The sequence below is a fragment of the Pseudophryne corroboree genome, chromosome 8 (assembly GCF_028390025.1).
Source record: "Pseudophryne corroboree isolate aPseCor3 chromosome 8, aPseCor3.hap2, whole genome shotgun sequence".
NCBI lineage: Eukaryota > Metazoa > Chordata > Amphibia > Anura > Myobatrachidae > Pseudophryne > Pseudophryne corroboree.
Genome location: NC_086451.1, coordinates 277352333 through 277378430, shown reverse-complemented (window position 1 = coordinate 277378430; position 26098 = coordinate 277352333). Strand labels below are relative to the sequence as shown.

Below are 26098 nucleotides of genomic sequence, written 5' to 3'. Positions count from 1 at the left end.
CTGCAGCAGCCCCTTGTGTACACCAAAGTACCACAGCAACCCCTTCCTTAAGTTCAGACAGCCCCTTAAAGAATAGCACACAGCTCAGCACACCTCTAACAGGCAGCACATGTACAATGAACAACCCCAGTTTATGGACACCCAAAGCACCCATTTATGAATGGAGCACCACTGCAGCAGCCTCTTGTGTACACCAGAGTACCACAGCAGCCCCTTCCTTAAGTTCAGACAGCCTCTTAAAGAATAGCACACCACACAGCACTGACAGGCAACACATGTACAATGTACAATCTCCAATGCCGGAGTAAAGATGGCGCTGATGCACGGGGACTTATATAGAATCAAAAAAACGCGAGTATTCGTCAGTGGGATGATGAAATTTTGCCTTGCTTTCGGAGCTGAGGCTAGCAAGAAAACACAAGCTGGGCTCAGATCTCAATGTTCGGGTGCGGTCTGGTTCTCGGAGAACCAGACCTGCTAATCTCTACTATTTACTTGTTTCTAGGAAAGTAGGTAGCAAATGTTGGACTTCTTATTGCATGCCTGTGATATTATTTTTAGTTTATCAAGATCATGTCTATATCTAGTCTATCATAATTTGGCTCTACAATGTCATGGAATCTTAATGTTCTCATACTAGCATATCGGATAACATCAGATACAATTACTAATTTAACTACTGTATTCTCAAAAAGCATTACAAAAAAATATATTAAACAATTACAATATATAAAATAAAGAAAGAATTTAGACATACATATTGGGGGCAAATCAATTGTTGTTTGGGTGCCCACCACTAGAGGCTGTCTACTGGCAGCTATTCAATTATTCTGCTGTTCAGACACAAATGCTGCCACTGCTGCTATTTCTGCTTACAGCCTCCCAAGGTAGGGAGCAAAAATTTGTGTGCCTAAATGGGACATTTTGCTTTGTGCCTAAACCCGGTGCTTTGGGGCACATTAATAGTAATGTACACCTGAGCGCAGTAACAATTGAATTGCTCCAATGCTTGGCCATTACTTTGGGCATCTGATAAAACAACTGAATTCCCTCCCATATATTTTCAATTATTGGGAATAGTAAAAATAGTTTATAATCAAAAGCATTTTAATTAGCGAAAACCCCAAAGTAATTAAACAATAACAAAAGAGAAACTGATAAAAAAGTTGCATATTGTTTTGTGGATAGAATATTTTGCAGGTAAAGGTTGAAATATACAAACTATAATTTCTTTATGTCCCTTAGTGAAATATTTTTAATACTGTAAAGAAACATTTCAAGCACACACGTCTTCTGGGCTCAGCCTTGTCTAAGATTCTGGAAATGAATAATAAAAGGAAGTTACATTGTACAGTAGCTTTCATAAATCTGCTAGAGCAAATGAGAACTGACAATGTGGTTTTAGCAGTTGTAAATTGCCCAGCTGCTAACACTTTGTTTTCATTCCTTCTCACTTTGTCAGAACAAACTGTAATGCGATTGTTATTGATGGGAATTTTAAAATAAACTGTTAACTTGCTTAAACAAAGAACACTTCTCATAAAGCGGTAGATGTATTAAACCTTGGAGAGAGGTAAATTGGTGAAATATAAAGTACCAACCAATCCTGTCATTTTTCAAACTCAGCCTGTAAAATGGCAGCTAGAAGCTTTATGTCTTTCCAAGTTTTAATACATCTCCCCCACGGAAGAATACATGAATGATACAGATCACAGTGTATTCATCAGCTAACCATTAAGCAGGGGTGTAGTATGGTATACCGGCGGTCGGGCTCCCGGTGACCAGCATACTGGCGCCGGAAGCCCGACCACCAGCATACCAACAGCTGGGCGAGTGCAAATGAGCCCCTTGCGGGCACGGTGGTGCGCTATGCGCCATGCTATCTATTATTCCTCCAGGGGGATCATGGACCCCCAAGAGGGAGAAAAGATGTCAGTATGCCGGCGGTCGGGATTCCGGCGCCAGTATGGTGGTCGCCCGGAGCCCGACCGCCGGCAACCTGAAGACCACCCATTAAGCAGATATATAATAAAGCAAGCATCTCATTTGGTGCCACATTAAATGACTACACTAACTCATACTTGCCTACTTTTGAGAAAGCATTTCAGAGAGATTGTGAAAACAACACCTGTAAGCGCAGTGTTAAAGTGGACATTGACTGCTACTTCTGAGAGGTGTGTCATACAAATGACTTGCATCCAAATGTAAATGAGCCCCAAAACAGTTAGTAAGATCTACTTGTTAATGAAAAGACACATACTTTTCAAGGCTTGCTCATGTATTGTGTTTTACAAGTGGTTCCAAATACTGTAAGTGGTCATAAGAAACTTTATTTAAAAATAGATGTAGCCATGGTGATCCTTATAACCAATGCAGGGAAATGGCACAGATGATCAAATTTGAATGCATATATCTCTGATTTATTTTTTTGACAAGAATAATAACAACTAAAGAATGCGGGTAAGGTGCAATCAGGGTGATTGCTATACTGTTCAGGGAGGCAGGGAGTTTGCTACTACTTCAGTGAGTCTCCCTGACAACCAAGGAGTTGATAATTATAGTATGCGCTAACTCTTCCCAGTTCACTTGCAAAACTGTAGTACAAGAATAACCGATATGACCACATCCCTGCATGATAGTTTTCATGATAAAATGCCTAATCCAGGAGGCACACTGAAAACATCTGGCGATTAAATGGCAACTTGACTTGTCCTTAAAATCAGCCTTTGTAGTGCCTTTGTAAATGAAGGGGAATGATTGGAGAGGGATCTAGTACCAAATATAATCATATCAACATTTTATTAGATTCATCTGCACATTTGAATAAATGCAATCGTGTTATATTTACATAAGACATTGGCAAAAAGTGTGTAGCATTTCCACTTATTGTGCTAAAAAGTCCATATTATAATCTGAAAAAATGGCACATATATATTTGCTGTATTTTTCTAATCTCCGTGGCAAATTCAGTGTTGTACATTTATATTTGTTGTTATTAATATTGTCAATCTATACCAAACTATTGTTCTTCGTATGCATACTAGATACTAAACATATTGCTAAGTATCTGCATGCTTACAAGTTAATTGCTATTTATAAATGCTATAATTACTGTAAGTGCTAAGCTCATTACCAATCACCAAAAATTCAGCAGTGAAACAACAGATTTTACAATCTAAAAGGAAAGAACAATGGTGATATAATCTAAGTTTTTGTAACTAGGAGTGGATATGGAGACTGTAAATGTTAGTAGAGGTACAGAGAGTACTTAAAGATTAAGGATGAGATATATCAAGCCTTCAAAAGAGTGGCGAAGAAGGCAAGTGGAGAAGTTGCAGTTGTCAAGTACATAAAAAAATAATAGATACAAACTAGTTGCTATGGGCACCTCCTCCACTCATCCGCTTTGTACCTTTTTAGAAGAATTGTGCCACGAAAGGTGGTTGAAAAGTCTGGTTAGATGTGGTAGGATGTTCCTTACGTATGGCATACTGTACCACAGGAGTAGTCATGGAGGTGGGAGTTAAAAGTGTTGGTCATAAAGGAGGTGGAGTATAGGTCAAAGGCAGGTATGAATGGGTGGGAGGAAGGCTACATCACAATGGGGTGAAGGATATATGAGGAGACAGTATTTTCGAGGTCCATGAAGGTGAGCGTAAGTAACTTTAAATTAATTGTGAGGTTGTGGGGTGCCAGTACATGGTTTGTAGAATGTTCAGCAGATGTAGAACTGCAAGAGAGGATGATCAGGCTCATCGTTGCACTAAGACTGATTTTTAACTGGGATAGATGGAAGTAAAAGAAAGGTTGGATAACACTTCTTTAGTAATAGAAAATAAAAAAACAGAAGTTGCATATTGAAGTTTAGTAGAAGGTGGGTCTGAGATCCTAGATCTGGCAAGAATGAAATCATTGATCGATTGTGTTAAATTTGCCTTTGAAATAGGTAGTAAGGTCTTGAGGGGGAAAAAATAAAAATTGGGGTGAGCATAAAAATAAGTTGAAGTTTGTAATTATGATTTTGTAGGAACTGTAGGTTTTCTTGATGAGAAATGGCAGGTTAAAAGGAGAAAACATAATACACATGTAGTGGTAGACACTGTTGGGGTCTATGGAAGCAATTTTGCTAGTCACAGGTCTGCTTGGAGTGACAGGGTTGGGGTTTGAAAGCCCAGAAATATGTGTAGCTATGTCTGCCTCATCTGAGGTTGTGAGTGCAATGCTGTAGATAAAGTATGTCAAATCAAGACAGGGTAGTAATATTAGAAATTAGTGGTAATAGTGATGCTGAGAAGAGGATTCGATCAGGGCAATTAGGTCTTACTGTGTATGTAAAGTTTTATATTTAAGAGGTGCATGAGGCAAGGCTCCACCATAATGATCAGAAATTGTCATCCACTGGGAAAGAACCAAGTACAAAATGTCAATTTAACAAGATTATTTACATATTTCTATGTTTTTGAAAATTGTTGAAAACCATTTTTGTTAAATATATACCAATTTGTATTGCAATAGTGATATAAATTTTAAAACTTATTTCTGCTATGTGGGTGTTAATAATGTTCTCCTGTAATAAAAGTAATATTTTTATATATACTTGTGCATAAAACATATGTAACACCTGTAGATAAAAAAACCTATATTTTTCTCTATATTTATCAACATGATCTGTATGGAAAAGTTAAACTTTAAGTGATTTTTTTCTGCTAATACAATATTGTCTGTAGCATGGATCTCCACTGGTTAGCAACCAATAATCCATATTGCCACTGTTATAGTTAAACTTGTGTACAAGTGAAAACCTTTAGATTCTTTATTTTTAGAATAATATGTACTTTAAGGCTGTGTACTCATGGGCGAATTCTTAAGTAACTAAGTCACATATTCTTTATGTAACAATTTGTCAAACAATTTGACATTTTGTTATTTTATCTAAAGTTATTTACTACAAATTCTACAGACTCTAAGAAATTGATTGAAACAAATTATTTTATTGATATGCCCTAGGGTTGCAGCTATAATAACTAAGAATGTTGTTATAACCTGTAGTTTTCTGATTTAAATAGATTTCTTAGCTGTCTTGCTCAGCATAAACCACCACATAAAGAAAATCAATCTTTTGATGTGAAATGTGTTGGATAAATTCCATTCAACTTTTAGTTTGATTAAATACTGTGATAAAAGATATGAGTGTCATTAGAGTACTCATCTGAAATAGATAATTTATATAGTTGTATAGAACATATGAAGTGTCTAATAGAAATGCCTGGAGCTTCTTTTAAAAAAGGTTGAAAAAAAGACTTATTGTTGACAAAGTGGTTGAGTAGAAGAGACAGTTTCCAAAACTATAAGACTTAGTAGATGAGAAGAAGCACCAGAACAATAGATGCAGAGAATAGCTGCAATACTCTAACAGCCAAATAGCTCATTCTAAATATCTGGCATCTTAGAGATGTACTGAGAAGGTTTAAATACCCTGCTTTCCAAATCATGTGGGTAAGTCACTGGCCAGAGAATTCATGTAAAAGAGCCTTAAAAGTGCAGGAATACTCACCCACAATATAAGGTGGTAAGCAGGAGAATCAAGAGGAACCCAGGAGAAGCCTAAACAGCAGCACCACTAAAGAGCCCCCACATGCCGCAAGGTCACAATAAGCAAAACAAACCTCTGGTATAAGACAGTAGAGGAATATTTATACTTTTATAGTGTAATATCCTTTTCAGACATAAACTACAGCTTTAACCTGGCTCAGACCCAGGACACTGAACACGGGTTGAAGCCGGGTCATTCCCAGTCATCGCCATTCACACCAGACCTGGGTCTTCCAGTGACCTGAGTCTTCCATATAACAGTGGACACTTGAAGATTATGTCAGACATAACTGAGAAATAGCCGAGACTCTGGTCGAGCCGCAAACTCTGACAATATTCCGGGTCGAAAGGATATGTCTGAAAGAGGTATTAAGGAGACCATTAATTATTGGTTTAACAAAATGATAAACATGTAGAAGCTTAGCAAAAAGCTAAATTGAATAGTGATCATTTGTTTGATGGCAATCTCATCAATAGACTCCCTATCAAGCTTCTTGTCAAACTAAAATTGGATTTAACATAATCCAGTATCCTTAGTTTATAATAAATGTTTATATTATGTATAGTGCATAATCACTGTTGATTTAAATATGTTTGTTTTATCAGATTTTGGGGGATAATTAATAAAGCTTGGCAATAAATAAAGTGGAGAGAGAAGAAGTACCAACCAAGCAGCTTCTGACTGCCATTTTGCAGGCTGTGTTTATGACACTTATGCTGCATTCAGACTGCAAATGCCGGATCCTACCCGGTAAGACAAACGTGTACTTACCGGGTGGGATCCGGCATTTGCACTCCGCTGCTGACTTTCCGACCCGGCAATATACCGGGTCGGTTGCCATAACAACGGAGCGCGCAGCAGCAGCAGGGGCGGGGGTGGAGGCGGCGTCGGAAGATGAGCTCATCTCTAGCGCCGCCTCTCCCTATCTTGTGAATGGGAACCGTGTCGCATCGACACGGCTCCCATTCACACCGCACCTGACCCGGTAATCAACCCAGGTAAAACCCTTCTTTTTTACCGGGTTGATTTACCGGGTCAGGCGACCCGCTAAATCGGCCAGTGTGCTTTCACATCGCACACTGACCCGGTTCGACACGGCAATATGCCGTGTCGGTACCGGGTTATTTGTGCGATGTGAAAGGGGTATTAGTAGTTGATTGGTACAGGTTCAGTATCCCATATCCAAATATTCAGAAATACAGAATATTCCGAAATACGGACTTTTTTGAGTGAGAATGTGATAGTGAAACCTTTGTTTTTTGATGGCTCAATGTACACAAACTTTGTTTAATACACAAAGTTATAAAAAATATTGTATTAAATTACCTTCAGGCTGTGTGTATGAGGTGTATATGAAACATAAATGAATTGTGTGAATGTAGACACACTTTGTTTAATGCACAAAGTTATAAAAAATATTGGCTAAAATGACCTTCAGGCTGTGTGTATAAGCTGTATATGAAACATAAATGCATTCTGTGCTTAGATTTAGGTCCCATCACCATGATATCTCATTATGGTATGCAATTATTCCGAAATATGGAAAAATCCCATATCCAAAATACCTCTGGTCCCAAGCATTTTGGATAAGGGATACTCAACCTGTACTTTGTATCTCTCCACTTTCTTGCCAAGCTTTGATAAATATCTCCCTTTATCTGTTCAAGTATACAGTTTTTAGGGACATTACGTTTATTACCTTTCAACAAGTTATATCACCTTAACAATGATCTTTTTTCATTTTCCTCACCATTTATTAGCACACTCATTCCATCTTCTGTGTAATACTGTATATTATGTGTCATTATTTATATTTTACTGTATATACAATTGATATTACGCATATTGTTGTATAACTCATACAGCTGTTTGTCTTTTCTTCACTCGCTGAGTTTTAATTTATCTGCACCAAAAAGTGTAACTATAAAAACAATACAATGCATATTTATAAAGTTTTAATGACCTGAAGAACATTCATTTGCACTATTTTCTTCATTTATCAGTAAAACTGCCAATATATGTTTGGATCTGGGAACAGGGCCAATTGCCAATCAGATAGCAAAGTGCTCCATACTCCTACTTCCTGGCTAGCTGATGATCATAACATCTAGATGAATCATTTGCCAAGCAGATTTTCAATTCTATTTTATCAAATCCACCAACATGACCCCTTCCACTTAGTACAAAATGCTCCTGCACGTCCCTCTTAATTTTTGATTGCAGCTACATGTATTTAACTAGTTAATTGATAAGAAAGGGTTTTCAACACAGTTGAATGCAATCATAAATTAAGAAAGAAGTCCACAAAGAATTTTGTACTTGCTGGATGGGGTCATGTTGGAGGGTCTATGTTATTCTTGCGCATGCAAACAGTCAAAGAACATGACTCATACTTCCCAACATGACTCTCTCCAGGAGGGACCAAATACTCTGCTTTTGGACTTTTCTCATAATTTATGATTGCCAGCACCTGTGTTGAACAGGTAATGGATAAGAAAGATGTTTCACCACAGTAGATGGCAATCTTAAATTAAGACAAAAGTCCAGAAGCAGAGCATTCTGTCCCTCCTGGAGAGGGTCATGTTGGGAGGAATGATGACTTAATATCTCAGACTCCTTTAATGGATGGGGAAATGGCAAAGTTTACTTGTTGAATTGTAATAGCAGAAAAACTCTTATATAAGAGGAAAATTGTAGGGTAGGGCAATTGCTCTGTATGGACCATTATCAGAAAAATAATTGGAGTAGCTAATTGCACCCCTGAGCATATCTTTTGGACCACACAAAGCTCAGTGGGTTCTAGGAAATAGCCTTGATGTTTTACTAGCTTTCCTGTAAATTCACTATTAACCTGATAAAATGCCATATTTTATTTAACAATGCAACTGTCAATATTGGGTTTTAATAAACGGCTGAATTATAGTAATCATTTTTCATAGAGAAATGCAACAAAGCAAATGACAATTATTAAGCAAAACTTCAAAAATAAACCTTAAGTCTCTCTGCAGATTTTTTTTCTATTTATGTGCAGTACTTGTCCTACTGATTAAAATATCCCACGTGAGGCAGGAGTCATTCATGTTTGACAGATTCCATCTTGGATTGTTTATTTTGTCAAGAGTGTTTTAAAATACCTGCTGTACTTGTCGTATACTAAACAACTGCATGACCATAATTTTAATTAACCTGTCCTAACTCATAACAGGATCAGCGCGGTGACACAAAGTCATTTCATACTTCACTACCCGCAGAGACTAGAACTGTTTACTCCAACTAAAGCAGTTTTATAACATTTGCACATGCTATCTGTTATGTGATTAGCCTATGTGAGGCTACAAAATAAGAAATACTGTTGTTTTGCTGCTATGATTCAGTTTTTCCTTGATTTCTGCATTTTTACACAGATCAATACATATATTCTATTTTGAGATGTCATTCTCTACCCTCTAGAGTGCATTTTCTGCTTTCCAATCTATCACACTTTAGATGCTGGAATATTGCCCAAGTGCAATACTTTGCTGGGACTAAGTTAATATTATAAACATAATAGACTCCTAGTTTTCAAATAAGTGGAAATGTCAATATAATTTTTTATCCTAACATAAATAAAAAGTTTACAAGACTGTAAATCTATAAATTAATTTCATGCTGTACATCTGAGTTGCTCTTTTGCACAGTGATACTCTTAATTAAGATTTAAATTGCTTTTAGTATGTAGATTGGCAGTGCCAACATAAAACCTTTATGTGACATATTCATACTCTGGCTCACTATTGCTCCTCTAGAACTGTGCGCAGTGGACTGTGGAAGTCATGGTGTATGCTCAGGAGGTGTCTGTCAATGTGAAGATGGCTGGGGAGGAGCCAGCTGTGAAGAACGCATCTGTCACCCAAACTGTGCTGAACATGGTCAGTGTAAAGATGGAAAATGTGAATGTAGCCCAGGATGGGAGGGTGAACGATGTACAATTGGTGAGTCCATTAATGTCATTAGGTTGTCTTCTCTATTTAAGAAAAAATAAAGCTCAAAGGATGGCAGGTATTAGATTTTAGTTGTTGCATTGTCCAAAATCAGGGGTGCTGGTAGGTTTGTTTTCTCACTCAATAACTGACCACACAGACCAAGGCATTTATTGTAACACAAAACTCTATAGAGGTCTGTCAGCTATCACAAAAAAAATAATGCATACTGTAATATATTATTATTATTATTATTATTACATTTTATTTAGAAGACACCACTAGTGGTTTGCAGCACCACATATACAGCAGACATAAGAGAAATACTGGGTACACAGCTTAACATTACAGTAACAGAAAAACTAAAACAGAGCACAGGTAACAATTAGCAACACAATTCTCAGTACACACTACAGCCGAGATTAAAGGACGTAAAGGAGTAATCGGAGTACTACTAGGGGCAGGCTGCCACTGGAAGAGATAAACAGTAATGGGCAAGAGGAATTGCAGGTAATGACATTCACTGCATACAGTAGGAGAGAGCTGTAATAGTCTTCATATGTTATTTTTTTCTTTAACGCTTACTTGTGTATATTATTCATGTCATAGTTGTGTTTTTCTGTTTTTTTCCCCTAATAGCTCACTACTTGGATGCTGTACGAGGTATGGGGTTTTTTTTTTTAAAAAAGGCAATGATTAATAATTTAAGATGTGTGACAATAATGAATTATGAAGAATGTGAGTCACAACAACATCATCATCATTTTTTAACAGTTTTTTATATAGCGCACACTTATTCTACAGTATTTACTTAGTCATGCACATCAATCCCTGCCCCTATTTAGCTTACAATCTACATTCTTTACCCAGGTCCAGCAACAGAAATTGTTGGGCCCCGTACTCTGCCCCCTCCCCCCCCTCAACCACACAAGACCTCCAACATCCCCCAAACATCCCTACATATATACATACATACATACATACACACATATAGGGGGTAAGTATGAGTTGATCGCAGCAGCAAGTGTGTTAGCAATTGGGCAAAATATATATAAAACGGAAAACCCGGCACTCCACGAAAATGTCCAAACTGGGTTTGGTGCCCTCACAGTCAGGTAAGTACAGTAGGCAAAGATGCGGCACTCACAACCAATTATCAAAGGAGCAGAGAAAAGCAGGATGCTATTTCAACGTTTCACACTGTATTCAGTTTTTCTTCAGGAAAAAATATACAGAATACAACTATTTCTTACCTTATATCCCCTCTAAAAAACCACAACAGCAAACAAGAATTGGTTGCGCTCCTGGGTGCAGGAATCCCAGCCCGAGTCTCTGGCGCATGTAAACGACGTCATCGCGCATACCCGCGATGCACGTCCACAATGTTTACCAGTAACCAGACAACAGAGCACTATAACAAATAGACAAACAGAATAGCCGGTCAGATAGATCAGTCATATGATAGCATTAGATCGACCTGCTGTCAGTTTTAAACAGACAATTATCAATGCAGGATTTGGTATCAAGTATGAACTTAGATTAAAAAAAATAAGACAATCAGCAGCAGCACCGTAACTACCTGCGTGCCAGGTGTGCCTGGCACACAGCACAGTTGCCCTGAGGGCGCATGTCCAGCGGCTTGTAATGAGTCAAATTGACTCATTACAAGCCGCCTGTTCTGTGCCGTGCGCCACGCTGGAGGAGAGCAGCAGCGCCGGAGGCAGGGAAGGAGGAGGAGGGAGGGGGACTGGAGCCGCAGCAGCGCTATGTCATTGCTAGTAGCGCCGCTGCAGCAGTTCATTCCATTTTGGCTGCCCAGCGCTGCTGTGAATGCTGGGATGCGCTTCCCTCATCCTAGCATTCACAGCAGCAGGCAGCCAATACGGAAGGAGAGGGGGCTGCTGCAGAGATGCCTCCACCAATTACATAGCGCTGCTGCGGCTCCAGTCACCCTCCCTCCTCCTCCCGTTGCCCGGGAATGGATCTGCCTGCACGAGGAGCCTGACTGCCAGTGGGGAGAGATGGTAAGTATCTCTCTCTCTCTCTTTCTCTCTCTCTCTCACTCCTGTCTGCCACAATGTGTAAAAAGGGGGACTGGCTGCCGTAATGTGTAAAAAGGGGGACACTGTCTGCCGTAATGTGTAAAAAGGGGGACGCTGTCTGCCGTAATGTGTAATAAAGGGACGCTGTCTGCCGTAATGTGTAAAAAGGGGAACTGTCTGCCGTAATGTGTAAAAAAGGGATGCTGCCTGCTGTAATGTGTAAAAAGGAAGACTGTCTGCCGTAATGTGTAAAAAGGCACACTGTTTGCCATAATGTGTAAAAAGGGGGACGCTGTCTGCCGTAATGTGTAAAAAGGAGACGCTGTCTGCCGTTATGTGTAAAAACAGGCTCTACCTGGTGTAGTGGTGCTACTGTGCAGCGTAATTTGAATAATGGAGACTACTGTGCACTGTAGTATGATTTGGTATTATTTTGTGGCCACGCCCTTTCCCCATGAAGCCATGCCCCAATATATATTTTTTTGCGCCTGTGGCGCGCACTGCGTCTATCTTGCATGGGGGGTGCCAATGCCGTTTCTTGCACACAGCGCTAAAATGCCTAGTTATAGTTATGCCATTGATCAGCAGCCTCATAAGAGATACATGATCATGGCGATAAAGAAAACAGAAATTAATACATAAAAACAGACATCTCAAATATTGAGCACAGGAAAGACAGACTTATGTAATTTAATAAGTCACACATAAAATACACAGGGCTGCCATCATAAATTCTGGGGCACGGGACTCACAAAATAGGCAGCCCCTCCCCCCCAAAAAAAATGTAATTAATTAATTAATATAAAGAAAAATACTTTATATATATATATATATATATATATATAAAAACGTAAAGAATAAATATATATACATATATATACACAGACACACACACTCACTTTCTCTCTCCCACTCACTCTCCCTCAACTTACCTATCACAGGATGACCACAGCTGTAGCAGATGTGGTAGCAGCCTAGTCCTGTGTAGCTCCGCCCCCTTAATTTCATGTAGCTCTGCCCCCTTTTCATGATCGATACCTGGCAATGTCACAGGTGGGGAAGAGTATGCTGCAAGCTTCTATTGTAAACGTCCCTCCAAAAATGGCCGCCGCCTCAGGAGACAGTTTTTAAATATACTAGAGGAGCCTCCTCTAGTATCTTTAATAACTGTCTCCTTTGAGGTGGCGGCCATTTTTGGAGAGACGTTTACAATAGAAGCTTGCAACGTCCTCTCCTGTGACAGTGCCAGGACCTGTCATGAAAAGTGGGCGGTGCATCATGGCGGACGGACGGCGGCATGAGCGGCCCAATCCCTCTCCTCTGTTAGGAGGTAGGGCCCGGGACAGCTGTACCCACAGCACCCCCCTGATGGCGGGCCTGAAAATACATGCAAATAGCAATTAGCAGACTTAGATATTAAAACACCAACATGGTAGAAAAACATTTTAAAACTGATAGGATAATGTCCATACAGACACATTCAACTCCTCCCCCATTCACTATAAGCAAATCATTGGAGGAAACTAGAGAATTAATTTACATCAGAGGAAACTAGAGAATGAGTTTACATCATTAAGTCCCCTTGGACTAATGACATCCAATTTATGGATCCATTCTGCTTAGGAGGCTGTGCGGCAGCTGGTGTCAGTTGCAGGGAGAAGCAGGAAAAGGCATCATGACTCATGAGTGATAGGTGGGTGAGCTACCGCGGAAGTTCGAGACAGGAGCAGGCTCAAGAGACTATAGAAGATGGCACAAGGTGGTAGGTGCCGACTAGCGGATCGGGCAGTTTAAAGAGTAATAACAGGCACTGCTGCCCCTCTTTTTTGTCCCTTATCCTTGGGGCCCCTCTGATCCTTGGGGCCCGGCATGGGTGTCCCCTGTGTCCCCCCCTGTTGCCAGGCCTGTCTCTACCACATGTACACACACGCACACTCTAGATTATTTTTTTGTCAGAAGCTAATTAACCCATTAGTTTGTTTTTCATATGGGGAGGAGACCAAATTATGTAGTTTAAACCTACACAAACATGAGAAGAACATACAGACTCTACACAGTAAAGGCTTTGTTGGGAATCCAACCCAATACCTAAGTGCGGTGAGGCAGCAAGCTAACCATTTTGCCCTTGTAATGCCCATCAGCATTATCATCCTTTATATATAAAGTGTCAAGACATTAGGCCAGGGGTGGGGAATCTTTTCCCTGCCAAGTGCCATATGGATTTCTTTGACATCATTTGCGGGCAATTTTTGAAGTGCCCCCCCTTAATGCACGCGCTCTCCTAGGAAAGTAGGTGTGGCCTTACAAATAATGGCCACAGTAATAGCTGCTCACACACACTGCCCCCAGTAATGACAGGCACACATAATGCCCCAGTATATGCACTTACCACCACTGGTCCAGGTCCTGAATCTGCAGCACAGCTGGCAGTTCTCTTTTAAGTGCAATGGGCTGTGGTTAGCAGAGGCCTCAGTAGCTGTCGTTGTGGTCGCCGGCTCCCCGGTTAGATGGGAAGTTGGAGGGACGGCAGTAGCAGTGATGGCTGGCGGCAGCTATAGCCGCCACACGCACAGTGTAACCCGGCTCCCTAGTTAGTGGAGGGGCTGGCGTGGCAGTGGCGGCTAGCAGCAGCTACAACCACCGCAGTCGCAGAAGGGGATGCTCTGTGGCAGTCCATCTTCCCTTCCATAATTGTTGGTTTGAATTCTCATTTGTCTATCGAAGCATAAGTGTACTGTACTGTAATTTCACTTCTGCATTTTCTAATGTTTTTAGTGACAATAAACTATATTATCTTATCTTCCAAGATAGTGGGGAAACAGGACCGGCAGCGCACACAGTGGTTATCTTTCTGAGCTGTCTGCCGCGCACTACATCATGGGAGATGTAGTTTTCTCACACTGTACACTGAATACAGTGCACAGTGTGAGAAAACTACATCTCCCAGGAAGCCATGCACCACAAATAGCTTTACACTCGGTGGCTGCCTGCAGGCTGTTCAAAATGCCTGTCCTGGCCAGATAAGGCTCACGGGCCAGAGGTTTCCCACCCCTGCATTAGGCAGTGCTGTGCAGCTGTGATGAGCTGCCATGTAGGACTCTGTATAAGCATATCAAGAGACTTGCATATAGAATATCTTCAGTTACTATGCTTTATGTAAACTGTCTTTTTCTTGGCTTAGTCAAGCTTCTATAGGTTTATTTCCAAACTTCTCTTTTCTCTGATCTAAATATAAGGAATATAGGAGAGATTTATCAAACCTTCTAAAGAGGATAAGTAGAGATGTTGCCAATACCAACCAATTAGATTCTAGTTATCATGTATCTAGTGCAGTACATTTCATAAAATGATAGCTAGAATCTGTTTGGTGGCAATGGACAACACCTTCATGTGTCCTTTTTAGAAGGTTTAGAAGGTTTGCTAAATCTCCCATACAAGGGGTGATTGAAAAGTTTGTGGCCTATGGTGCAAGAATATATTTGTAGGCAATTTACCTGCATTCATTTTCAACATAATCTCCTTGTAAATGTACATATATAGACCAGCAGTCATGGAGCATACATATCCCTGTCTTGTAGAAGTCAGCATCTTGTACCCTCAAAAACTGATCAACGGCTTCAATTACATCATTGTCTGTGGCAAAATGGCCACAAGCTCTTTCATTAGTGTTGGGAAGAGGTAGTAGTCAGAGGGTGGCAAATCAGGTTAACAAGACAGGTGTTCAAGCAGATAGAATCCACAACTCTGGATGGCAGTCATGGAATCCAGTGACTTGTGAGCTGGAGCATTGTATTTGTGGAAAAGCACATCTTTTGTCAATTTCCCACATTGATTCTTCTTGATTTTTTGTTGTAGCTGCTTCAAAAGAATAGCATAGCATGTTCTGGTGATAGTTTTACCCTTTTCAAGGTAGTCCACCAGCAGTACTCCTTCTGCTTCACAAAAGAGGCCAACAACTTTCCAGCAGACAGCACTGAGTTTGCCTTCTTTGGAGCAGGAGATCCGTGATGCTTCCACTGTTTTGATTGTTCTTTAGTCTCAGGTTGGAAATTATGCACCCAAGTCTCATCCTTGGTTACAAATTGCTGAAGAAACCTTTCAGGATCTGCATCAAACAGACAAACATGGTGAAATGTCCTGCTTGTTATCAACAGTAAGACGTTTTGGGACCCATTGAGCTGAGACCTTTGTAATTGGGAGTTCGTTGTAAATAAATGCATGAACATGTTCCTGGGAGAAACACAGATACAGTATTTGGCAATGTAATGCTCTGTCATTCTTCGATATCATGTCATGGATTTTGTCAATGGTTTCTTGTATGGTAACAATGACTGGCCTCCTGGGAAGGGGATCATCTTCAAGACTCTTCCTTCCTTGTTTGTATTCATCTGCCCATTTCATAACTATGCTGCAAATAGCAGCAACCTCCCCTAGTATCATAACCATGTCCTCATGTATCTCTGTGGGTGTTGAACCCTTTATGATGAGGTAGTGGATGACTGCACAATGAGCAATTATGTCCATTTTTTTAAATCTGTCATCCTGTCCATTTCAAATGTCTGCAAAAGACTAACAACAACATTTATTAACTTGACATCCTAAAAGAGTTTTATTTCATGTGAAAATAATAAAAACTGTTTAGCATATTTAATTGTACTATTCAATCAAACATATAGCTGTTCAGTATAAATGAGATGCGTTTCCTACACCACTAATTTAGGGCACATTTTTAGCTACACTTATATTGACCATTACAATTACTGTATTTCTGCAAAATAAGACTACCACTAACAACAAACACAACAAAAAATGATCAATACTTACTGTACAATGTGATGGAAATATGTATTGAGCTAACAAGTTTATATCCCTTTTTAGATGGCTGCCCAGGTCTTTGTTATGGCAATGGGAGGTGCACACTTGACCAGAATGGGTGGCACTGCGTATGTCAAGTCGGCTGGAGTGGAATAGGGTGCAATGTTATTATGGAAATGGTTTGTGCTGATAATATGGACAACGATTCAGGTACTTATTGCTCCTCAGATCATGTGATATGTGGTTTGTATTTTAATTGAATGTAGTATGTAAGAGAATTCAAATGTCTTGATTTTTTTTATTCAGAATACAGATAGATAGATAGATAGATAGATAGATAGATAGATAGATAGATAGATGCAAAATAGATTTATTGTGAGTGATGATACATTTTAAACAGTTAAAACAGTTGAGTAGACATAGTATTGGAATCCATGCAGTCAGGATCCTGATGTTCATAAAGCTGGCAGTGGCATCCCAATGTTCAGAATGCCATCGGATCCTAGTATTTTAACCCTGAATGCCCTCCCCCACAGCGTAACCTCAACCCACCTCTCCCGCAGCCTAACCATCACCTCCTGCAACCTAACCCTAACCGCCCCATCTTGCTAACTAACCCTAACCATCCATATCCACTGCAGCCTAACCATAACCACCCCTCCGGCAGCGTAACCCCACTCTGCAGCATAATTATAACCTCTCCCACCCCCAGCAGATTACCCCAACCCTCCACGTAATGCCTAACCCTAACATTTTCCCTAGGACTTACCATCAGACTTTGTCAGGATTCTGACCACTGGGATGCTGCTGTCGGCATTCTGACTGTCAGGATCTTGACCACATTCTGTGGGAAATATATGTGGTTTCAACATAGGTCTCAGAACTATTAATGGGAATAATAGACATCTGCAGAAGTGTGTATATGAAATAGTTAAATGTTATCTAAGATTCACATGAGAAAGGTGTTAAAGCACGCTACTAAGCTATAACAGTGGTTTACTGTATATAGCAACCAAATATGTTCTCCATTCTCTAATCACTGTATATAGCAATCAAATCGGTTCTCCATTCTCTAATCATTCCTGGATTGACTATTGAAACCTCCTCCTATCTGGCATTCCCCTAACCTGTGATAAGTGTTACATGAATACTTATCTTTCCCTCTTGCCAAGCAACATCTACCGCAATATTCATAGCCCTAAAATGGATCCCCCATGTCCTCCAGAATGTAATTCATATTACTAACACTCACGTACAATATAATTAACAAAACCAAATACCACAGCTTCCTACATCTAAAACCTCATGTTAAAATACTCTCTCTCTAATAGCCTCTTAGATTTGTCCTAACTTTCACCTCCCCTCTGATAAACACCTCTCACTCACGTCTCCTTGTCTCCCTGCTACCCACCTATGGCATTCAAGTCTTTAAAATACTCTCCAAAAATCTACAGTATTCAACTGTAAGAACCTACCATACTGTATTTCAACCTTTATGACTTATTTTTACACTGTCACAGCGCAGCTGGAGCCTGGTACTTGCTTCACAGGCTCCTGTGGTTCTGCTCCCTGCAGCTGTTACAAGTGGCTGCAGCTCCTGTAGGCACATATGCACTGCCCTGTTTAAGATTTAAAGTGATAGCCATGCCAAGCTTAGGGCCTAATTCAGAGTTGATCGCAGCAGCAAATTTGTTAGCAGTTGGGCAAAACCATCTGCACTGCAGGGGAGGCAGATATAACATGTGCAGAGAGAAGTAAATTTGTGTGGGGTGTGTTCAAACTGAAATCTAAATTGCAGTGTAAAAATAAAGCAGCCAGTATTTACCCTGCACAGAAACAAAATAACCCACCCAAATTTAACTGTCTCTGCACATGTTATATCTGCCCCCCCTGCAGTGCACATGGTTTTACCCAACTGTTAACACATATTCTTCTGTAATCAACTCTGAATTACCCACTTAATGTTATGTTTGGTGCCACAATCAAATCTCCTGCTATAAAAGGAAGCCTCTGATACTTAAAATGTATTACATTTCTTGTAGTATTAGGTATTAGGCTTCATACCTGTACTCCAGCATCTGGTTTCTTAGAGCTCAGTGTGATTACCTGTGTTCCTATCCAATTCAGTGTGAGTATTCTCATTGCCTGCTCCTTTGGTACTGCTCCTACTGACTTTCGGGTTTTGGTAGCTATTCTTCTGACCAGATTCTGCTCATCCATTGGTTTTGACCCGTTCCTGTTTATTTCCTTCCAGTATTCCTCACAGTACCAGTCTCACTGCCTTTCCTCAGTTCCTTCATACCCACTAATCCATACATTGGAACCCAATCAAAATGCTGCAACCTGCATATTGGGTGCAGTGAAGCCCAGACCCACTTGTGGGGGTGCCTGGTAGAAGCCTCCAGTATGTTAAACTCAGGTCCTCTATTCTGGGATTACACCAATGCCCAGTGTTCTGGAAGCATTCACGCCATTCCCTTGAGAGTTGTGGCATACTGTACACCTTTGCTATTGTCTCAATATTCTTCCATTTCTACTATTACATTTTATGCAGCCTTTTCCCTGTGGTACATAGTTTTGTGTAATACCAACATTATGAAAAGGTGTATGAAGCCCCACTATTTCTGGAAATTTGTTTTTAATTAATCAATTTCCCATTGTTTGTTTCCTATAATTAGGCAATTTCTTTAATGCTAGCTATAGAAAACCATTACTGGGTATTCAGCTTCATTACGTGCAATAAATATGTAAAATTGCACTAATTTGCCCATAAACACATGCATACTGTTTGCATAATATATATATTCCAGTGTTCTATATAAAAATAACTGAATATTTTTACTTATATTTACTTACAAATTTTCATCAAAATTATACATTATACAATAAAAATCAAATGGAATAATAGTTGAAGGAATGAATATAAAACATTACAGAATAGTGTTGGACTTTAAATGATAACTGTATAGCATATATTAGATAACTGAATGGCGCATCTAAAATACTAAACACTAAAATGTTGCACTTTAGTGCCATGTTTGTCTTTTTAACAATGCATCACTATTCAAATTGTAATTTAATTTGTCTGTGTAAAGCAGCTAGATTATATTATATTTAACATTTGCCTTTAATGATCTGACAAAAATATTTAAGAAGTTTCCATCACACGATTTTATACTGGTACCAAGCAAGTCATAAAAGGGTGGCACATAGGGGGTCATTTCGAGTTGATCGCACATAGCAACTTTTTGCTGCTTGTGCGATCAACCTGACGCCGCCTATGGGGGAGTGTATTTTAGCATAGCAGGGCTGCGAACGCTTGTGCAGCCCTGCTATGCTAAAAAAGTTTCAAGTAAAACAAGACAAGGGCTGCAGTTACTCACCCAGTGCGACGGATCCAGCGATGAAGGTCCCTGTCCTGACGTCAGACATCCGCCCTCCAAACGCCTCGGCACACCTGCGTTGGACTCACCACACCTGTAAAATGGTGAGTATTTTCCCTGGAACGCTTCCCACCTGTCCGTCTTCTTGCGATCGCCGCTGTGTTCACATTTCTCACTGGTGGCGTCATGCCCGGCGACGATCGTCGCCAGACAATGACACACGTGTGCAATGCATCCGCTGCGCATGCGCATTTCTGACCCGTTCACACCGCAGCGAAGAACCGCTGCATGCAAACAGGTCGGAATGACCCCCATACTCCTTCTCCAGATCACAAAATCATAGTAACTTAGTAACATAGTTTCTGAGGTTGAAAAAAGACAATTTGTCCATCGAGTTCAACCTATTTGTAGTCTCCTATGCTGTATTATTTTTAGGACTAATTTTGTCTGTTCCTAATGTCGGCCGTTGTATTTATTCCTCTTTTTTATAACTATAGTGCCTGACTACGCACCATAACCCTGTATATCCCTATCCATTGGGAATTTATCTAGACCATTCTTAAAAATGTTGACCAAGTCCACCATTACTACTCTCTCAGGCAGGGATTCCAAACACGTATTGTCTTTACTGTGGAAAAACCTTTTCGCCTCTGTGTGCGAAATCTCCTCTCCTCCAAGTCAAGCGGGTGTTCATGTGTCCTCTGTGCTGATCTTACCAAAAACAGATCCCTAGCAAGCTAGGTGTATTGTCCCCTTATATATTTGTAAATGTTGGTCATGTCCTCTCTTAGTCTACTCTTTTCCAGTGTAAACATGCCTAGCCTTGCAAGCCTTTCCTCGTACTCCAGCGTCTCCATCCCTTTAATTAGTTTGGTCGCCCACCTCTGAACCTTTTCTAGTTCCAGGATATCCTTTTTGTAGTATGGTACACAAAATTGTACACAGTATTCAAGATGTGGCCTCACTAGTGATTTATATAATGGGAGTATAACACTCTCATCCCTTGCATCAATTCCCCGCTTTATGCATGCTAATACCTTGTTAGCCTTCTTTGCTGCAATCCTACTTTGGGTGCTGCTGCTTAGTTTGCTATCTACAGTATGTGAACACCTACAGTACAGAATCCCCTAATTTTACTCCATTTAGTATGTAGGTGTTATTTTTGTTCTTGCTACAAAAGTGCATTACCGTACACTTGTCTGTATTGCAGCTCATGCTCCGTTTTGCTGCCCATGCTTCCAGTTTAACTAAGTGGGTCATTCCGAGTCGATCACTCACTACCTACTTTTTGCAGCGCTGTGATCAGATAGTCGCCGCCTATAGGGTAGTGCATTTTGTGCAGTTTCTGAGTAGGTCTGAACTTATTTAGCCCTTGCGATCACTTCAGCCTGTCTGGTCCCGGAATTGACGTCAGACACCAGCCCTGCAAACGCTTGGACACACCTGCGTTTTCGCAAACACTCCCAGAAAATGGTCAGTTGATACCCATAAACGCCTTCTTCCTGTCAATCCCCTTGCGATTGGCTGTGCAAATGGATTCTTAGTTAAATCCATCGCTCAGCAACGTTCCTCTTTGTACTCGTACCACGTGCCTGCGCATTGCGGTGCATACGCATGCGCAGTAGTGACCTGATCGCTGTCCTGCAAAAAATGGCAGCGTGTGAACAGGTTAGAATGACCCCCAAAGTCTTTCTGAAGAGACTCAGCATCCCCCTCCATATTTAGAACCTTACACAATTTGGTATTGTCTGCAAAAATTGACACCATGCTTTCTAGATCTACTGCTAGATCACATACAGTAAAATGTTGGAAAATTTGGTAAAATTGGACATACAGTAAACTTTCAAAGAGCTTGTGTAAAATAAGATACAAAATCCTCCTCAATTTATATGTACAGTATAGTAGCAGAGAGCTGTAAAATAGATCTATTTACTAATCCTTGGATGGAGATAAAGTGGCCGAAGATAAAGTACCAGCCAATCAGCTCCTAACTGTCATTTTTCAAACCCAGTATGTGACATGACAGGAGCTGATTGGCTGGTACTTTATCTCGATCCACTTTATCTCCCTCAGTAGTAGCTTAGTAAATAGACCACATAGTGCAAGATCTCTCAGAATGTGGTATCAGATAGAGAACACTATACTGTGTAGTGACATCTATAATACACAGTCAAGACACGTTATTATGACTACCTCCTACATTTGATGTACCCCATGAAGTACGTAACGTGTCATGCGCCGACTTGGTGGGTATATAATGTGTGCGATAGACCATCTGCACATATATCACTCATTGCTGTCATGGGTAAAAGGGGCCATTTATCTGAGTTGCAAAGAGGGATGATATCGGCTTTCAGGCCAAGGGTGGAAGTATTTCTGAAACAGTGCAGTTTGTGAACTGTTCGCTTGCTGCTGTGGTGAAGGTGTATTGTGACTGGACAAATGGCACCATTGCGAATTGCTGATATGGAAACTGCAGAGCACCACGTGCCATCAATGTGAGAGGTGAATGTCAGCTATGAAGGTGCGTGAGGGTGGACTGACACACTACAGTGGAGCAGCTCACCATCAAAATGAGGTGGGAAGGAAGGGTGGTCCTAAGAAAAATAAGGTCATGATGCGTTATTCACATTTATTTTTTTCATTTTTTTAACCTTTTCATACTTTACGATCCACGTGAACTACGATCGGGAATAGTAACCTGCCCGAAGCATGGTGAGCGATGCAAGCCATGCGAGGGGACATGGTTCACTAATTGGGGTTCCCCGTCACTTTACAAAGAAAACAACACCAAAAAAAGTTAAAAAAACTCATGTCGACCTTTTCCCATGTCGACCTTGTTCATTTTGACCTAATGACCATGTCGACCTAGTGACCATGTCAACTTAATGCATGTCGACCAATAGTAGTCGACCTAATGACTGTCAACCTAAGTGTGGTCGACCTAATGAACCATACCAAAAAAAAAAAAACATCAGGTGTGTCATGCAGACTACCCTTTTGCTGTATAGTTACTGTAGTTTTTCATATACTTTTCTAATTAGTACAGTTTTTACTGAGCACTGTGACTAAGTAAACACCTACTATATATTTCTTAACAGCGACTCATCACATTGTGTGTAACACATAGATAATTAAGACCCTACATCATAAAGCAAAAGACTTACATGCAAACTTGTTCATCCCCCCTTTTTTTCTTAGACCCACCCTTCCCTCCCACCCCATCCTTACCTCCCCTATACCACTCATACCCACCCAACCCTGGTTTGCACTTACCACCCCAGAATCTACTATTACACAGGGGGTTGGACACCTCCATGTATAGCTGCACCAATATTTTTCCTATTTAGATAGTGTGCCTCCACCAAAATCCATCACCATCAAAATGAACCTGGGCCCGTCTAGCTGCTGTCTGTGCTGCGCACAGCGGTTACGCTGGCTATTAGCTGGTGGTCATAATAATGTGACTTGACCATGTATAATCTCCATAATGTCTGTCTAGCAGTTGTGCTGTAGAGCGGAGAGGAGGCCCGGGCCCACCACCCTCCCCCTCAGAGCTCTCAGTGGCTGCTAGGGACAGAAGGAGAGATGCCTTATTCCCTGCTTACATTTGCCTTACCTTACCAACGGTGATCATAGAATGATAGTGGGAAAATGACCAGGGGTTAACGTGAGCCGGAACAGGGCGGAACTGCATTCCGTCAGTTCCACTTGGAGACGGAACGCAGTTCTGCCTCCTCCGGCTCACCTAACTCGATGTGTGCCGGCGCCACAGGGAGATGCCGGGCGCCCACTGAGATTGTGTTATCAGCGGAGCCCGGCTCTCCCTGCACAGCCGGTGGCAGGAGCTCACTACTGAGCTCCTGCTTCTGGCTCCCGGCTCAGTGCGCGCTATGAAGAGAGACGTCATGACGTCTCTCTCATAGTGCTGGGGAGCGGAGTCAAGCGGACGCCTGGAGGATCACAGTGGGAGCGGGGATTAATAAGTATGGTGTTTTGTTTTTTTGTTTTTTTAAACGCGTGACTATTACTGGGGGCATAACTACAGGGGGGCTAAACTACAGGGGCTAACTACAAGGGGGCAAGCTATTGGGGCATTACTACTTGAGGCAAACTACTGGGGTCAAACTACATGGGGCAAATCTACAGGGGTGCATAACTACTGAGGGCATAACTACAGGGGCACATTACTAGTGGGGGCATAACTACAGGGGCACATTACTACTGGGGGTATAACTACAGGGGCATTGCTACTGGGGGCATTTACTACAGGGGCTAAACTACTGGGGGCATTACTACTTGGGGCAAGCTACCGGGGTCATTACTACTGGGGGCAAACTACATGGGGCAAACCTACAGGGGCGCATTACTACTGAGGGTATAACTATAGGGGCACATTACTACTGGGGGCATAACTACTGGGGTGCATTACTACTGGGGGTATAACTACAAGGGCATTACTTCTGGGGGCATAACTACAGGGGTTAAACTACTGGGGGCATTACTACTTGGCGCAAACTACTGGGGGCAAACTACATGGGGCTAAACTACGGGGGTGTATTACTACTGGGGGAATAACTACAGGGGCGCATTACTACTGGGGGCATAACTAAAGGGGCATTACTAGGGGCAAACTACTGGGAGCAAACTACATGGGGATAAACTACAGGGGTGCATTACTAGTGGGGGCATTACTACTTGGGGCAAACTACATGGGGCTAAACTACATGGGCTAAACAATTGGGGAATTACTACAGGCGACAATACTACTGGGGTCAATACTACACAGGAGCATTACCATTAGGGGCATTACTAATGGGGGCACTACTAATGAGGGCATTGTAAAGGGGTACTTCATAAGGGGCATCACTCCTGTGGACATAAGGGGCACTACTACTGGGGGCATTGCATAAAAGGCACCACTACTATGGGCTCTATATAAGGGGCACTACCACTGTGGGCACTACCAGTACAGTGGACATTGCATAAAGAGCACTACTACTGTGGGCATTGTAAAAGGGGTGCTACTGCTGTGGGCATTGTGTATTACGGGGTGCTACTACTGTCAGCATTATGTGTATTGGGGGTGCTACTACTGTGGGTATTATTACTATTGTGTGACCACGGCCCTTTCTTTTTAGACCACGCCCCCTTACTGGAGGCGCGCTCCTAAGGCGCGCACAATACCTTTATTGCATGGGGGGGGAGTTCCACCACCTCTCTAGGACCACTTTAAGCACTGGAAATGACTATGCACAAGTATGAGCCTAGGATTTGTTTCCTTTATAGAACTTTAGAACTTCAGAGGTTTATGATCAGTAACTTCCTGGCAATACCTAAGATATTATATTCTCCATGTTGTACAGTAGCTAAGCTATTGTTTGGTATCATAGCAAAAGTACCAAGGTATAAACATATCCCATGATGTAGAATGATATATTCTAAACTTTTCACTGATACAGACAGATCTGGTGTTAGCCTGGCGTAAGCAGCATCTTTCTGAAGTACTTAAGGTTCCTCAAATTTAGTTTAGAATAGGTTTTTTTCGTGACTGACATTATATAATTGATTGAAATGCCCCTTGCCTTGCATCTGTCTGGTCTGCTTCAGTGCTCTGTATGTAATACAGCTACTGTAGAATATTACAGGGATAAATCTATGATAATAACCTGCCAATTCAATAAATGAAGGTACACTAAGCCCATTTTAAAGCTATCCACAGTAATATGATTTAACTAATTCAGTCTTAAAGCCATATATATATATATATATATATACATACGATGTACAGAAAGACTTTCTGTAACCATTTTGCCAATTGTATGTAACAAGAAGCAGTTAAACAGCCAATTTGAAGCAACACCATTTGTTGTCTGTCCATGTAATACCTTCTCCTACTTGTGTGCCCAAATCCCCGCTCCACCATCTATACAACTCCATTTCTTAACTGTGTTCTCCATAGAAACGTAGAATTTGATGGCAGATAAGAACCACTTTGCCCATCTAGTCTGCCCTAAACACATGTACATGTTTACACACTAGGGTTAATTTCTGTAAGGAGCCAATTAACCTATCAGCATATTTTTGGCATGTAGGATGAAACAGAAGTACCCAGAGGAAAGCCATCACCCAATGCAGACACAATGATATCCATGTAAATGGATATATAAACCAATAGGAGTGGCAAATGTATCATTCAATCTTAGGAAGAGGTACTAGATATCAAACTGCACTAAGGTTATCAAGCAATCCATCCACAATTGTTTTATCAACTACTGTAACTCAATTGAACAGGGTTTGATAAAA

General features: G+C 41.0%; 1 protein-coding gene across 4 annotated transcripts in view; it reads left to right on the top strand.

Annotated features, from left to right (window-relative positions):
* The window catches only part of TENM1 (teneurin transmembrane protein 1), a 1080468-nt gene that overhangs the window by 724508 nt on the left and 329862 nt on the right, over nt 1–26098 (top strand). For all 4 annotated transcript variants that reach the window (XM_063937256.1, XM_063937254.1, XM_063937255.1 and 1 more), the window contains 3 exons: nt 9379–9564; nt 10192–10215; nt 16473–16619. In XM_063937256.1, coding sequence (XP_063793326.1) covers nt 9379–9564; nt 10192–10215; nt 16473–16619 — 357 coding nt within the window. The remainder of the gene's footprint in view (nt 1–9378; nt 9565–10191; nt 10216–16472; nt 16620–26098) is intronic.